We start from the raw sequence: 17,518 nt of genomic DNA, 5'->3' as shown, positions 1-17,518 counted from the left end.
TGTTTCCTATTCTGATAATCTGACCAAATCATGGAAACAAAGTTGAGAGGGGAAATATTGTCTGTGACTAAGGAAAACAGCTTCAAGGCTTGATTCCTGTATCAGAAGATGCAGAGACATCCCTGCAGCTAGGATGCAGCAGAAATAAGCTGGTGCACAGGTTCATTTTTGTCAAGTATAATTCCTTTCAATTTGCAGGGATGAATGCAAAAGGTGTCTGTTTCTGTGCTACTACTGACTTGCAATCTGCTGACCTGTAGGTCTTGCCTAAAAGACCCAAGCTGAAGAGCCCAGTTCTACCCAGAAATATAAGGTTCCTGTTTTTGGAAAGACGAGGAGGAGAGACATAGGGAAGGGAGAAGGATGCTGCCCAGACAGGTTACGCTGTGTTCATCACTCAAGTTTCCAGGATACAACTAGATAAAGCCCTAAGCACCCTTGTCTACCTTGTACCTGAGACTGTCTTGTGAAGATTGAATTGGACAAATCTGGAAATTGCTTCCAACCTGAATTATTCCATAAAGTACATTTAGAAAAATTTAAAAAAAAAAGGAAGTTTGTGGGTATTTTGTATATATACTTCTTTCAGTAATGAACTGACAAAAGTAAGTGCTTGCAATAACACAGTCATATCATCACCCTTTATCCATGTTAAGTCATCTGTCTGACAGGATGACACAAATTCCATTTGCCATAATAATGATTCCCTACCTTGAGATAACCTGCTTTAAATTCTGTTACACAACCATAGTTCTAGACTCAATTCTAATTACCAAGCCAATGTTAGTTATAATTACCATTATAATGGATCAAGAAAGCCAGGACACAAAAGCAAGTCCAGAAATAACAGCAAACCTTGGCCTGCTCATCTTTTAAGTGACCTCTTCAGAATTTCATTAAGTATGTTGAATCCTCTGCAATGTAATGCTACAGAAGGACAGAATTTGTTTTGAGGGCTTTTTTTTTAAGAGCCAGGTTAAGACAGTAATAAATCCACAAACTAAACAACTGAATGAACCTTAATTTGAAAGATCAGAAGGTCTCAGGTAAGAGACACAGGCATATATCCACGCAGGAAGGACTTCTAAAATAATGAGTTCTTCACTCCTGGAAAATCTCAAAATAAACCTTTTGCACAACATTAAAATAGTTTTCGCACATTATTCAGCATCACATCAGTTCATCCACTGTCAGGGCACACAGACTGCAGCACAATAGAGAGCTGAGAATGTGGCAGGGATTTATTAAAGAGTTTTGAAACACATAACACATGGCAAATATTTTTCAGTTGTCTCTTCTCATTCAGCATAATAGTTTGGGGATATTACCACTCTCTGTGTATTCCAGTCCCTACCAGGTGCTTATGAGAGAGCTGGAGAGGGAGTTCTTACAAGGTCTCGTAGCAATAGGGCAAGGGGGAATGGCTTTAAATTGAATCAGGGCACCTTTAATTTAGATATTAGGGAGAAAATCTTTACTGTGAAGGTGGTGAGACACGGGAAAAAGTTGCCTAGAGAAGTTGTGGGTGTACCAGCTCTGAAAGTGTTTAAGGCCAGGTTGGATGGAACTTTGAGCAACCTGGTCTATTGAAAGGTGATGGCTATGTCAGGGGTTTGAAACTGGATGATCTTTAATTTTCCTTCCAAGCCAAACCATTCTATGGTTCTAAGATACAAAGGGAACAAGCTCTTAATCATGTCACTTTTTGATAAATTTTCACCCAAACCAGAAATTAAGATCAGCAGAAAAGTGTCTACTGCACTTATTAGTGTGCTGTGCAAATAAAGAGGATCTGCTGTCACCAGGTAAGCTTCATTTATGCTACATAGCAAGTACATAAGACTAATTCCTCACACCATTCTGGGATAAACCTTACTTGCTCCCCATGTAAAGCAAGCAAATCTGGGTACCCATCAGAAACTGATAAAGTAGATTTACCAGAGAGGGCACAAAGAAAAGGCCATACTCTTGTAAGATACCAAAATTATATGCTCCATACAAATGCTGGCCTGCTTTAAGGGATTAAGTGTTTTGAGGAAGGGTTGCCACTCGGTGCAGAGAGCCAGAGAAAGTTCCCAGGTTCAGACGTAGTGTGGAAGGAGAGAGGAATTTACCCATAGGAGCACACATTTTCATTTAATTCCTAGCATTTAAATATTTATAAGTTTAAAATAATTAATAGATAAGCAGTTCCTACAAAATATAGAACTTAGCTCACAAGACAAAAAGTCTCTAGACAAGTTGGGCAAAAAGTAGTCACTACCAGTGCATAAAAATAGGGAGTTTTCAAATTTTGAAGTGATTACATGGCACTCTTCTGGAAAACATGTATGCTGAAAAACTAACATTAATGGTTAATCTTCATTTTATTACCATGTTCTCCAAGAAAAAAGTTCCCCTAGCTATCCACCACTGGTAACTGGAACTGAAGGAACTGTAACAATAGAACCATCTGGGGTCATCTTGTCAGATCTTTGTCCTGCATCATCTTGAGCAAAAATTCAACCACTTACAGGTCAAATGAAAGCTAACATAAAATAATTCCTTCATCCCCTAAAAATAGTTAAAGGAAAGTAAAGCATGGTCTTGTCATATCTTGCACATACTTCCTTCAAAAATTCTAAAGACAAAAATTAGCTGTTACCACATGACCAGCTTCAACTTGCCTTCCTCATTATCCTCTGTCAAGCAGCTTTACACATCAGAAGTGGATAGTTGATAGGAAAGACACAGCACAGGGACTTGGAACATAAACTGAGTCATGACTGCAGCTTTACAGCTTAGAGATAAGCAAGAGTCTTATCTTCCAACCAAAACAATATGTGAAGCTTTTCTATGCAGTTAATATCACTGAATAGAAGTAATTTCAAAATTAGATATATTAGTATATAAAGGAGTAGGGGAAGAAATTTCCCAGTAGAAACATAATACACTCCTACCAAGAGTAAATACTACCATAAAGATATTTTGGCAGTAATCCTAAACCTCCAGAACCTCTTGGTATTTGGCATATTTTGAAGTGGCGTAAAAGAAATTTCATGGTCTTTTGATTATCCACACACTCCATTAGATTCTAGATATTTAGTAAATACCACAAAAATGATGATATATCAACATTTGGCTTTTTTTTCCCTTCCCTCACCATGAACTAGGCCACAAAATTAACAGGCCTTTTTAAAGAATACTCATACAGCAAATGACCTCCTATAGAGAACAGTGTTTTTCTATTCTGTCTTGGAAACCTCTCGCTTGCCTGCAGTTTTTTCCTAGCAGTTTTTTCCTTGGAAAACAGCATATCCCAAGTAAAGCAAAACAAAGACTGCAGCAGGCAGAGCAATCACTGGGGATTTACCCTCCTGCATACACTGAATTCCCAGAAGAAAGTTTTCTGCTGAGGGTGACCACCCAGCAAAATTCCTAGTGTGCCACTCCAGCTGGGATGGGGGAAGAGGAAATCTGTAGGGACAATCTCAGTTTCCCAATGTACCCACATCTTTTGTACTAGCATAACTATTCCGGTTAGATTTTAAAAGTTTTTATTACAGTATGGTTGCATCCCAAAAAACCCTCTCATGAGCATCGTTAACATGAACGTGTCTCATAATGCTTATCCAACTTTCCATGTACACTGGGCTAAGTCATGCTGGTGTAATAAAAACAGGACAACTTTTACCACTGGCATAAATCTCAATTCTGTTTTCACAGCTTTATGCAGACCATGCAGCCTCTTCTGATGCTGCAGCCTGGGATTTAGGCTATATAAAATAAGTTCTTCAAAACTTGAAAACCCTTGACTAACCCTTGCTGAACTCTTGGGCTACAGATGCTAGAGTGGGATTGACACCCACAAGAGCCTGATGAGTGCCAGGTCACACGTGTTGCCACAGCCAGACTTGCTGCTTCACAGAATCAATTATGTTGGAAAGGACTCCAAGATCACCGAGTCCAACCTATGACCAAACACCACGTTCAATCAGACCATGGCAGTAAGTGCCACATCCAGTTTTTCCTTAAACACCTTCGGGGATGGTGACTCCACCACCTTCCTGGGCAACTCCTTCCAATGTCTGATCACTCTTTCTGTGCATAAATTCTTCCTGGTGTCCAACCTGAACCTCCCTTGGCACAGCTTGAGGCTAATTCCTTTGGTCCCCTCACTTGTCACCTGGGAGAAGACTCCGACCCCACCTGGCTACAGCCTCATTTCAGGGGGTTGTAGAGAGTGATGAGGTCTCCATTGAGCTTCCTGTTCTCCACACTGAACGTCCCCTGCTCTCTCAGCCACTCCTCATCACACCTGTGCTCCAGACCCTTCCCCAGCTCCGCTGCCCTTCCCTGGACTCGCCCCAGCCCCTCAATGTCTTTCTTGTGGTGAGGAGCAGCGTCCCCCGCTGCGGCCCCAGCAAGGCAGCAGCTCTCTGCCATGGGGCTGGTTCCTGGCGAACTGGAGGCTGCTCTCCCTCCTGTGTGAGCAGGACTCCCTGTCACACTCACTCACAGGCATTTTAATACAGAATCGAAACATAAAAGAGTTTCAATAAGGCTTTAATCCGCTCCGCCGACAGCCCGGTCCCTGGCCCGGTCGGCCGAGGTTCCCGGGCCTGCGGCGCCCTCTGCCGGGCTGCTCCAGCAGCGACCCCCGGCGGATCCGCTCCCACAGCCGCACCTCCTCAGGCCGATGTTCCCCGGCTGCCAGGCAAGAGCTGCCCCTTCCCCTTCCCCCGGCTTCCCCTCCGGGGGTCACAGCCCGGCCCCTCCGCTCTGCCCACCCCCCTGGGCCTTCCCCGCCACGCTCCGGGGAGCGCTGACGGCGCGGGGCTCCCTGGCGCAGCACCAGCCCCCGGCACCCAAGAGAGGGTAAATCAGAGTGACAGCGTCACTTAGGTTGGAAAAGACTCTGAGATCATCGAACCCAACCTCTGAACAAACACCATCACCATGTCAACTAGACCACGGCACTAAGTGCCACATCCAGTCTTTGCTTGAACACCTCCAGGGACAGTGACCCTGAGCAGCACATTTCAAATGTTACTTCAGCCTAGGGTACCATCACATCTCGAGTCTTTTCACACAGGTCAGTTCACTGTAAGATACTAAATAAACATCTACAGTTGACACAGAATGCTTCTTTAGAAATAAACTTACATTTTCTGCAGTTAAAAAAAAAATAATAGCCACCATATCTTAGCTGGTAATATTCCATTCTCACTGTTTTCCCTTTCTGGAGCTCTGTAATCCTCATCACTGAAAAAGGAGTCCTACACATATTCTCTCTGACTTCATCCAACAAGTAGTCCTTTACCTCACCATGCTCTATTCCCAACACTGACTATTCCAGATAGTCACAGTCTCAAAGTACTAAAGAGAAATACAAAATGGTATCTCACCCACCACACTACAGAAAATTTGGGCACCAACTTGTCACAAGCAGCCAGGGACTGTATAGCGCCCAGATGATCATCTCTGGTGACAAACCCACCCACCTGATAACTTTTTGAACAGACATTGACATACAAGAAATTCAATTTTAATATAAGAACAAGTTGCTTTACTGCAAGGGGGACCAAGCACTGGCACACATTGACCACAGAAGTTGTGGAGTCTCTGCTCCTGGAAATACTCAAAACAAAACCCGATACAGCCCTGAACAGCCAGCTTCAGTTGCCCAGATGAGAGCAGAGGTACTCTCCAGAGATGCCTTCCCACCTCAGCCATCCTCTAATTCAGTGACCACACTGCCAAGCTCTGTGTGAGGGGCACTGCTTGGTTCTGAGGTTTGGCAAAGAAAATGCCTTGAAATTCTTGTGTACAGAATTCATTCTGAAAAGATAAGGTCAGCAAAATCCTCACACTACCCCAATTCAAATGCAAACAAATATGAATACATTCCATAATTATAGCAGCAAGTTTTTTCTTAAACTTGGAACAGTTTCTCACCTTACAAAGCTCATCGTTCTCCTCTTTGACAGGCAGAGAATTAGTATTTGTGCAAGAGTCTGAGTCTGATATCTCTACTGAGCTGTCCTCTTTTTCTGACCCATCACACTGATCAGTGGAATCAGTATCCTTCTCCCAGTCAATAAGCTTCAATTCATCTAAAATAGAAGATAGGTAAAAAGATTTTCTTAATCACTGTCTGTCATAATCACAAAGTCAGAGTAACACTACAGCCATCCTGAACTTGGGGGAAGAATTGCAACATTATTTTTTACCTATGCTCAACTGATGTTTATGTTTAAGCATTTTGTGTCTCGCAAAATCTAAATCCTACTAGTCAAAAGTGTTATGTGAGGAAGGATAAAAATTACATGCATACAAAGAAAATATTTCAAAGTACCGTCTGCAAAGAGGTGGTACACTGAACTGCACAGGTAGGTAGGGTGTTCTCTTTAGTGTAGTTGTTATTAATTTTTTCATGGTTTAGTTAGGGTATTTTTTTTGCCCAGCTGCATTGGATTTTCCATGTGTACTTGTTCAGAATTGACTGTTTTAAGTAAATGCCTTAAACAATGTTAACTAACATCTGCTATTAGTGGCAACCCTCACAGAGGAATGAAAAAGTTAGTTGAAATAGTCACCTCCTAGAACACCAAGCCTAAATATACAGGTTTACAAATCAAATCTCTATAAGCACATCAAAGAGAGAACTGTTGAGGACAAATTAATAGAAACAGGAATAAGGAAAGATGGAGGTAAAAAGCCAACAATTAAAAAAAGCCCCAAACAAACCCACAATGCAATGGCAGTAAACAAAGAGATGCAGACAGAAATGCAGAACATTTTTCCACCACCATCAGGACCAAGTGGTATTTAATGCAACTCCAAAAGTCCATTTGTAACTCCAAGGATCTACTGAAGGGCATGAAGACCTGAGCTGCAGTAACACCCTCACAATCCTTTAGGTCCAAATGCCACAAGGTACTAAGAGAGATAACGTCAATGTGTTTTGCATAAATTAGCGTGTTTAAAGAAGAAGGGATGAAAGCTTTTTGGGAGAGTTGCTTTTTTTGCTTTTGTAAATGCCATATTTCTAACACTGGAATAGTCACATACAGGGGAGAGGCAGCAGAGAAAGAAGGCACCTGCACCATGCTCCAGGCATCTGTACATATGCATGGAACTGTGGCAGTACCTTCTGTACTTGGCAATGCTACTGTAATCTAAATACTAGTTCCTACACTTACCTTTCAGACTCTGAAGGCACCCAGACAAACACACAGCTATAGTGCTGCCTCCTATTACACACACAAATGCATTTCTGTTTCTGACTATGGGGAAGCTTCATCAGAAATTTTAAACACAGACATCAGCAACCAAGTAGAGCAAAGAGGTTTCATTTGAAGCTGTGTGACAACAGAATAAATTCCTTGATGAAATACAAGGCAATCCATTTTATCTTGTCACACTGAAGTACTGCCACTCAAAGTGAACTTCACTTGAAAGGGAACATCTCTAAAAAATACTTTTCCCTACTTTCCCTTCCCCACACCTACAACTGTACCTATATATGCACACACACATAGAGGCACCCTGGGTACAATGCTAAAATTAGTGTATATCATGGTTACTTCAAAAAACATGAAAATTACAGTTCTTTTACTGCCCACTGCTCTCAGGATATTTTTGGGTTTAGAAGAAAAACATGACAATTATTAGATTTTCTCAGTAACCTTCAAGCAAATATGCAACACATCAGGGTTTCTTCAATTACACAGAGAAACCAAATTTTGCTATTTTATAAGCATAAAAATATGCCTGTGTATTGTCTCTTAAAAAAAAAAAGGAAGATTAAAGCCTGCAGGATATACTTGCAGAGGACAAGTAAATTATATTAATGGTAGGTTAGAAAAATTCCTATTCAGCATCAGATTGCAGTTTAGAAAATGAACAGTCTTTCCTTTTCAAAAAGAAGAAAATTACTAGGAATTACAAAAGACAGCCATCAGATATGCCAATGACTGGCATATATAGATGAACGGAAGAAGATTTTGCGTTTTTGTTTTAAACCTAAGGAGCACATTTCACCAGTGCCACACATGAAACAAAAAGTCATCAATCAGTTAATCTATTTGCTCAGCTCACAGCAACATTTGAATGCTTTGCCAGACATCCAGGATCCAGTCTAACTGTAATATTTCAGATCTAGCTGAAGTACTACAAAGTTAACCTATTTTACATTGTAAAGACTTCCTAACAAGTTCTAATGCAACTTATACATTATCCCAGTTAACACTTCTACAATAGAGCATATAAAATTTTTCTGTCTTCATCTGCACTTTTTAATCAATTTCTCTCCCCTCTGTCATTTCCTGGTCCATGAATTTGAAAGGAAGTTCTAAGAAATAAACCCATGGCTGTTCACATAGTGCAGCTAACAGGGGAAGCAAGGAATACTGTGTTCTGAAATGAAAATAGATGGCACCCAAGATGATGCTATCTGCAGCTGCAAAGTCTGCCATATCTTGTCAGTAGATGCAGAAAACTGTGTTCCTTTACTCAAAGGTTTAAAGTTCTTGTACATAATTTATGCTAAAAGCTTACTCTATATCCATATGAAATTTATGAAAAAACCCAAAAAAACAAAAACCCCTTCAACTGATCTAACCAAAATAGGAATGGATCATGTCATTTTGTCAGAATGACCTCAAGAATATTTTCATTACAGCACCTGAAATTGACAGATGGTTTCTTGCTAAATCTTGCATTTGAACTTACCTTCACTACTTCTGTCCTCTAACAACAAATCACATCCGCAAGGTGATTCCTCTGTTTTGGAAGAGTCACATTTTTTGCTGTCCAACCTTGGAATCAAAGTTTTATTTCCATCATCTGAAAAATCACTGCCACTAGAGGTCCATGTTATGTCCTCAGCTTCCTTAGCACTTTCAGCAGCAGCAGCTTCTAGGAAAAAGCATTTCAAAATGTTAGACTGTTACAGAAATGCAGTTTTGTTAAATTTAAAAGTATTAAAAATTAAACTGTACTATTTTTAAAGGGCAAAATTATAAAATCTGTTACTAGGCATCAGAGATTAATACTGAAGCATTAACTCACATGTATTTTTTATTCATATATACATTATTTTCAGTTTAGTTCTCCACAAACACTTCATTTTATACAATGAGGCTACAACTGTGTCCTTCAGCAGTGTGAGGACAAGTCATGACTGTCTGACATTTAGTCCCCCTACACACAGTCCTAACACTCCTCCACTCCCCCACATGTACCCTTGTAAAATGCTGAGTGCTTTCAAGCAAGACTTTCCTTAGAATTCTGGGTTTGGGAGCTCTCTGACTTCGTCCAACAAGTAACAAAGGAATAAAAGTATTCCATCAGTAGAGATCACTGTTCAGTTTTCTCTTTCAGTTTTTTCAGGAAAAAACCAAAACTTCTTAGGTGTTGCAAAGAGAAGCTGGTGCATTTTTGAAGTAAGACATTTTAATTCAAAATACCTTTCTGCATTATTTTTAATCATAAAATCAAGGAGAAAAGGATTTATGCTTAGCATGGAGCATACAGAACTAGGAAGGCAGAATTCTCCACTTCCTACCACTACTAAAATGTTATAAGTAAATGGAAATTTAGATAATTACTGGGGGTTTGAAATTAGGCAGAAGGGCCCAGAAGAGTAAAATACCACCACATCTCCTGCAACACAGAGAGGTTCTTCTTAGAAATCCAGAAAAGCTAGAACCCAAAAGGTAAAAAAAAATGCCCAGTAGGTCACCTACTTACATCCAACAGAAGCAGCACAGCTGCTGGAGCAAGCAGAAATAGAACCTGAAAAATACCACCCCCTCTTTCTTTCCTTTCCTCTGAGCTCAAAAAAAAAAAAAAAGGAAAGAACTAGAAAGAGTCAGTAAGTCCTCCTCCTCTTTATTCTGACTAGAGTTCTTTTCTTTAATGCCAATATTAAGCAACTTGGGGGCATACAGGAGATTGTAAAAGCAGGAGGTTGATAAAACTCTGTTTTTCTATCTATTGCTCATATTTACAAAATGTGTGCTCTCCTGCCTGCTTGTCTGTCTAGAAGACGACAGAATAATCTCACTTTCAATCTATACAGCTAAGGGCTACTTTTCATTCCCTCCTAATAAAATGCAGAGCATTTAAATATCCCATCCCTTTAATAATACACACCATATACAGATTTAGTGATGCTTCTTTCACCTTTCCAACAGCAATAGCTGAGTGCCTGCAGCTTTGCAGAATAAATTTCTGGCACTATGGGGGAATGGATGAGCCCCACAACAACAGTGAGAGACTGTGGGTCTTATCAAAATTAGCTTCTAATTACAGTAAGAGGAGAAGAAAGCAACCAGTACTTTGAGCCAACTTCTACCCGATACAGAACAAAATAAAGTAACAATAGTCTGACAATGTTAATATCAAATAATCCAAACATACTAGATGCACTTTCAGCAGATGTTAACAGCGGTCCAAGACGCTTCTTAATCCTGGATTTCTTATTAGAAGGCCTCTGGGACTATATTAAAAAGATACAGAGATTTAATCACTAGGACATTAAAAATAATTTTAACATGTATCAATATATTTAAAGGTGTTGTTACTCACCTACCAAAGGTTAGCAGACCAATTTCAAATTAAATTTAAAATCTCTTACAAGACTGTAATATAATGAAGTATTAAAGCATGAGAATAGTAACATAAAATCTGAATTTTCATAGATTTGGAAAATACAAACTTTCTATGACCATGACAGAAATCACATGTGACCTTGAGAAGAACAGGAGCCAGAATTTTCAGCACTAAAATGTCAAAAGTGGGCAGTAACAACATGCTTGATAAAGCATGTGTCCTCTTGAAAAGTTACAGAAAGAATTTCTTAGTTGCCCTGTCTCTGATTTTACTATATCCCATAAGACATGCAATACTGTGACTGCTCAGTACCAGAAGAAGAAACAGAAAAGCAGCTTGGGTCAGCACAAAATACTTTTCATTCAGATCTGGCTGATCGAGCAGGATTTTCTACACTTAATTCACTATTACAAACACTATTTAGGTCTAGCAAAAACTCTTCAAATGCAAACTACGGCATTTTTGTTCCATATTTTTTAGGAAATGTAGCACTCCATCCCAAATGTAAAATTACTTTTGCATCCTTCAGTATATTACTGAATTTTTCTAAGTGATGAGTGCTATCTAGAACACAACACATGAACATATGCCCCCCAAGTTACACTAACAAGTTAAGACAATGTCCTTATGTAACTGTGCTTTCCATTTTCTGTCTATTTTGACAGTTGCAACAACATGCTGTTAGTTAGGAAACAACACCAAAAGAAAAGGCAACATCTTATTATCCATTCGAGCATGGAAATTCACTGTCAGTTTGCATCTCTTTGTTACACCACTAAGGCAGCATTTTACCTCCAGCACTGAAGTGCTCTCAAAACCATCCCCACACCTAAGCCACGCATTGGAAATCGAAGAGGCAGACACTGATGTCCTGAGATTTGATTTTTTCAGACCTAGGGGTGTCTCATCTGGGAATGGTGTGCGTTCTGCATTCCAAAGTCTCTTCCGCTAGAGAAAGGAAAAACAAACCCATTAAAAACACGGGGTAGAGATAATCAATTTCAAGTTAAATTTACTTACTCTAGATTGCCGCTAGTATTTTCTGAATGTTTACAAACAAATTCCAATTTTTGATGAGCTCAGGAAAAACAAAAAACTCAAACATTTGCAAGCATCGTTTATGCAGCTCTAAATAATAACACCATCACCAAGGTCAGGGGTAAATTAAGTTTTTGATAAATACACTTTCTGTTGGTCTAAGTTACATCCCATAATACCTGATAGCTGCTCAGCAAAGCTGAAAATACTATGTTACACAGGAACAGCTCACTAAAATACACTTTAATTAAATAATGCCTTCAAAGTCATATATACTGTGCTTTAATTTTGTTTATGCAGGAGGTCACACTAGGTATCACTATACAGTTCACCATTAAAAATAACTAATCAACCAAAAAACCCACTCCAGGCTCTTTCAGCTGTAAGAATTACACTTATTTCCACAACCATTTCCCCACCAAAAATGTTTCCCTCCCCTTACAAGGGATGCCAGAAGTCATTTGGAGCATTAGATAAGTCACGAAACAGGATTAGCATCAGTGCTAATTTCATGCAAGAGATTGTAACATCTGAAAATAGCTGAAGATGAGAGAATTGCCTGTTATCACATCCAAAGCTGTCTCTCAGATTCAATACCAGTTTACACATAGAAATTGAACTTGAGCACGATAATCATCTTATCCTACTGTGTTACTGAAATTTATCTTAGAAAGCACTGACTGTATCATCTAACTACATCTGTCTTCTTCTGATATGCCTTCTCTCAAGCAACTCCAGTTCCTATGTATAAATAATTATTACTCCAAAATTAAGTTAATCAGCACAAACATTTTCTGCCAGGCTGGTCAATCAGGACATACATGTCAAACATATGCACAACAAAAGAACAGGAAGTGGAATCACAGAATAAATATTCTGAGTTGGAAGGGATCCACAACTATCACAGAAGCCCAACTCCTGGCCCTGCACAGACCCAAGAATCACACCACGTGCCTGAGAACACAAGCATTTGGCACTTTTTACAAATGGAAATGCATATTTGCTTTCCATAGGGTTTTTCAGTGCTCTTGAGAATGAAACAAGCAGTTCCCAAAAGCAGACAGTGAGCAGCATCTTACTTCACCCCTCCAGTCACACAGTCCTGCTGTGCACGGTAAGAAGACAGAGCAAAACAAATGCACTTTGCAGTTTCCACTGATGATAACTAACCCTGCTCAGAGCCTCTTCTAAAACTGCTGGGGCTATTTACACCTAAAAGCACCTACTCATTATCACCAAAGTCAAACTGTCCCCATAACTACTCCCACAGACATATGAAAGGTACAATCTTGAATCTGACATGGTATTAAATCTGGAATCAACAGTGCTTTGGTAAGGACACGATGTCAGGTAAGCAGACTACAGCAGTTTAACAAGAAAGGTTAACATTATGACACAGAGAGAATTTAAATGCTGCTTCCCTCCCAGGGAAGATGCTGGCCCAAGCCTCAATTTCCACAGTGCTTAGACAGGAACCTCTGCATTGGGCTCTTGGCAAGTGCTTCTGAAGGTTTTTAACCTTTGTCAGTGTGGCTTTTAACCTTAGTCAGAGTCTTGCTTACATGCCTGGTGTTTTGTAGCTTCTAGAATATTTTGCAAGATATATTTTGCAAAGGCTTACAGTATCAAATACAGTTCATTGAAAGCTCATTTCTTGAATGGGATGCTGCAGTTTTGAGGAATACACGTCTGTGCCAACAGCAGCACCACAGCTTGCAAGCAGGTTTACAGGACAGCACTTCCGATGGTCAGTTAAAAGCAGAAATGGTTGCAAATAAGTGAAAATAAGTGCACATAATTGCATGCACAAAGAGTTGCATGAAACAGGCTTTGGAATATACTTCTATTGTTAGCAAGCTTAATAAACATAGAGCTAGGGAGTTACTCCCTGTTAAGCTTCTCATTCATGCTATTCTTAAAATCATGACATTTGCTTACAGACAGCAAACCTCAATTTCTCAGTGCTGTCCAATACCAACACAGGAAAGAAAGAGTGTGACATAAGAGGCAGGGGATGAACAGCAGAAATTGGCAGCTGATACACAGCCACTGTTGCACAATTGCCAAGATTTGGGAAGGGGACACCATATAAAAATAAGCAGGATAAAGGCTACGTGTTAACTCCCTCTCCCTAAGAGGGGTTAGGATGCAAATAGAAAGGATGTGCTGACAGGTGACAAGGCTAAAAAAGCAAACTGAGTAGAACAAATAGCTAGGTTTATGGTTACACTTCTATTTAGTGTCCAATCTGAAGTTGCATTGGAAGTGACTTTTTTAAACAACTGAAATTCAGTGTACTAGACAGTCATGGTTGTGACAGACAAGGAGACTTTTCATAATTGATGACTTAACAGCAGAAGAGTTTTATCTAACCCTGCACTTCCTTGCCCCGACTAAAGCCAGGGCTGCTCAGGTTTTCAAGCAGCACTACAGAGCTGTCTCAGGGCAGGTGGTTCCTTGACAAACCAGAAATAACTGGAGTCTCCTCTTCCCCTCCTCCTTTCCCAGCACTTTGCACTCACCAGACTTTGTGCAGACACAGCAATGATGAACCAAACTGACAGAAAACTTCTTTGGGAAGAAGCACTTGTTATTTACAACTGGTGCAGCAGCACAAGAAAGGATACAAGCATCAGTGGAACCAGTCCAGCAGCTGCTTGACACCATGGCAGCTTAATTACAACCTGAAGAACCATCAGTACTGTGGACAGTTCTGGTAAATTAGCTCTTTGTTTCACCATGCATCTTGCTCCCCAGACTCAAGAAAATCTGAGAGTTTCTGCTACCACCACACAGAAATTTATGACCACCACAAGCACTGAGAAAACAGTCCCCAGAGTCCCAAACCAAGGAAGAAATACACCTTTTACATGAGATATTCCTCAGCTACTGCAAATTCTGGCAGACTCCACTTGGAACAAAACAAAAGAGAAGGACTTATGATTGCTGATACTGACAGCAGTGGCTTTGAGTTCCGTATTTTTAATACAAATATCTTGCCACCATTTCCCACATTCTAAATCATCTTAAAAACTGGGAAGAAAACAACACCACCACCACAAAAAAAAACCTCCAGAGCCAAATTACCAGATCCCAAACTCCTTGTCAATTTAAATCTCTCCATATAAATAATTGATGCGAATTCAAGAAACTGGACCTAGAGCTTCAATCCACAGTTACTGAGAGGACCAGCAGCCTGCAGGGCCTCAGTTTGGCTCTTTGCCTTCAGACCCGGTGGGAACAGTGCCAATGTTGGGGACAGCACTGTCACCCTTCCCCAGCAAAGCCACCTTGGCACAGAGGGGTGGTGTCCAAGGACTTCTGTCACAGCAATACATCTCCTGGCATGCAGAAATGGCAAGTTTTAAAGGCTCTTTGCTTCTGCTCCAGCCTGCTTCACAGCAGCAGAAAAACTAACATTTTAAGAAACTTAATTCTCAGGAGTAAATATTTATAATTCAGCTAATCTGAAGGCTGTGCTGCCCCCAAAGAAATGCAGCAACAACTGTGAGTTCTTTTAATCTTGAGTCACAAGGTTAATAAACCTTTTCTTTTAATCTGAAATAAAAACTGGGCACACAAAAAACTTGTGTAATTTATTAAAGGAATGCATGAAGTGCCTAGAAACAAGGTATTGGAATTAAAAAAAAAAAATCACTGAATCAGGCTCTACATATAGCATGTAGACCTGCATGTACATCACAAAATCAAGATTTATTACAAAACAGAGTCAGACAAAAAACCTTGTAAATTGGGTAAGGTGTCAGAAGCCAAAATATGAACTCTGAAATTTTGAGTTCCAAAGGGGAAGCTAGGATGGCTATCTCATATAGAAATTGCCTTGACCTCTGCTCCCAAAAGCATTGCATTTTGTCAATGGAGCAGTTCCTTCTGAATGAGTGAAAAAAAAAAATGAGTTACTCCTGTTGGCATTAGTGGAATTAGGACCAAGCCCTCCTCATAAAGGGCATGGCAAGCAACCTTACCTTTATCTCACTGGAAATAACTAAATAACTAAAGGAGTAATGGCTACTTCAAAAACACAGGAAGAGCCCCCAGGAACACATGACCCAATATATTATCTACCTCATATGCAAGTGGTATTTCTTTGACCTTCTCTAATACAAAAAGCAACATAAGCTGAAGGAGAAAACTAGTGATAAAACATTTCACTACATAAGCTCCTACTGCTGCTGGCCTTCAAATCCAAAAATTAGTCATGTCACTTAAACATCAGTCAGAATTATTAAATACAACTGTTACAGTCTTCCTGAACAGAGTAGAATGAAAAAGTACTGAAAATCACAGCTCTACTTGCCAGAGACTTTTCATACTAAAAAAAAACAAAAAATCCAAACCTGACAGGGGCAATCACGCAAAAGTATGCAAATATCCAACACCGACCAACAGCCATCCTCATCTTTCACCTTTGTTCTCATCAGTTTCACACGAAAATACTCCAACTAAAACACTTCAGCTTGTGCTGGCCTTCAAAACTCCAATTTCAAGAGAGTATAAAACCAAATTTGACAACAGAAACCTCATTTTCAGCAAAGCACCATATTCATGATACTGAGTTCTTAAAAGTGTAACTATTGCTTTTAATGCCAAGATAAAAAGAAAAGTTCTAATTTAATATGAAAACAACCTTGCATTGTAAACTCTCAAGTGAGCATTCAAATAAAGGTTACAGACTTAAAGTCATGGTTTGTATTTTTTTCCAGTGAAGATTATTTTTTCACTCCTGTGAAAATCAGTATGCATATTTTCCAAAGCTGACTCACAAGAACACATGGGGTCCCGAGAAAAGTCCTCATCAAGTTGTAATCCTTCATGAAACAAAAAAGTATATTGTACAATCACAGTCAATGACAGCACTGATAACCTGCCATACCATACCCCCTCCTACTCTCATGGTAAAGAACTACTAAAACCAAATTAAAATCTTAAAATAATTTTCCCATTGCTATTGATGTGTGACACCAAAATTTTTAAAACACTCTTTCAAAACCTTTCTTGGTGCTCATGATTTTTACTACACTAGATAAAATACTATCCTCAATGACTTATACTAACATATATAAGATTACCATTTGAATGATAGGATTTTAAAACCTATTCTTTTTTAAACAAGAACATAAATTACTATATGCTTACATTGAAAAAAAACAAACTCTCCTGGAATAAGGATATTATTGAAGTATACTTTGTATTAATAACTAGTGCCAAGTAGAGAGAAATCTGCAATCTATGAAGGCAGTTAAAGAAGTATTTTAGAAATGCTTACAGAAAATTAAGTTATCCAAAATGTTTAGGATACAATAACAGTATCACGCATTTTTGTTACATCTCAGGTTAGCACGGGTTTTTAATAAATTTAATTAATAGCCAGCAAGTGCTCTATTTTTCCTTGATCAGTATAAGTTTTCATTCATAAGGAACATTATCTTTGTCAGCAAAAGGAGTTACTATTATCACAGGCTGTTACCACATTGCAACAAGAGTTGTTTAAATCCTGTTTCACTTAAGTGTGCATTTTCTCACTAGGCAAGAATGAAAAGTCTTTCAGAAGAAAACATGTGTAGTGTCAATTTACAGGTTAATTTATGTGAAATATAGTAGGTTATTTTAAAGCTTTTTTTGTAGGATTTTTAAAGCTGTTGACATTTTCTTCCATTAAAATTTCTTTTAAATGGGCTTATACTTAAAAAGCAGTTGAATGTGCACACCAGTATAGATAAACTTCTTTAGGAACCAGATCTGTAATTTGCCAGCCCTATATGTCAAACAACACTTGCAGTCCCGCTTTCAGCAGTGCATCAATACTATCTAAGCACGGCTAATCAGAGCCAGCACATCCCAATGGCCCCTCCGCGGGGAA

At 39.4% G+C, this 17,518-nt stretch overlaps 1 protein-coding gene across 3 annotated transcripts in view; it reads right to left on the bottom strand.

Annotated features, from left to right (window-relative positions):
- SPIDR (scaffold protein involved in DNA repair) overlaps positions 1-17,518 on the bottom strand; it is a 194,427-nt gene that overhangs the window by 176,267 nt on the left and 642 nt on the right. For 2 of the 3 annotated variants that reach the window (XR_010029464.1, XM_063168463.1), the window contains exons 2-5: positions 11,392-11,547; positions 10,408-10,486; positions 8,716-8,901; positions 5,938-6,095 (exon numbers count right to left, since the gene is read on the bottom strand). Coding sequence is in view for 2 of the 3 variants with exons in the window: in XM_063168463.1 (XP_063024533.1) it covers positions 5,938-6,095; positions 8,716-8,901; positions 10,408-10,486; positions 11,392-11,547 (579 nt within the window). In the remaining variant the exon portion in view is untranslated. The remainder of the gene's footprint in view (positions 1-5,937; positions 6,096-8,715; positions 8,902-10,407; positions 10,487-11,391; positions 11,548-17,518) is intronic. The other variant, XM_063168472.1, reaches the window with a different exon arrangement.

This window comes from Melospiza melodia, chromosome 1 (assembly GCF_035770615.1).
Source record: "Melospiza melodia melodia isolate bMelMel2 chromosome 1, bMelMel2.pri, whole genome shotgun sequence".
NCBI lineage: Eukaryota > Metazoa > Chordata > Aves > Passeriformes > Passerellidae > Melospiza > Melospiza melodia.
The sequence above is the reverse complement of the archived record's forward strand: the minus strand, read 5'-3'. Positions and strand labels throughout refer to the sequence as shown.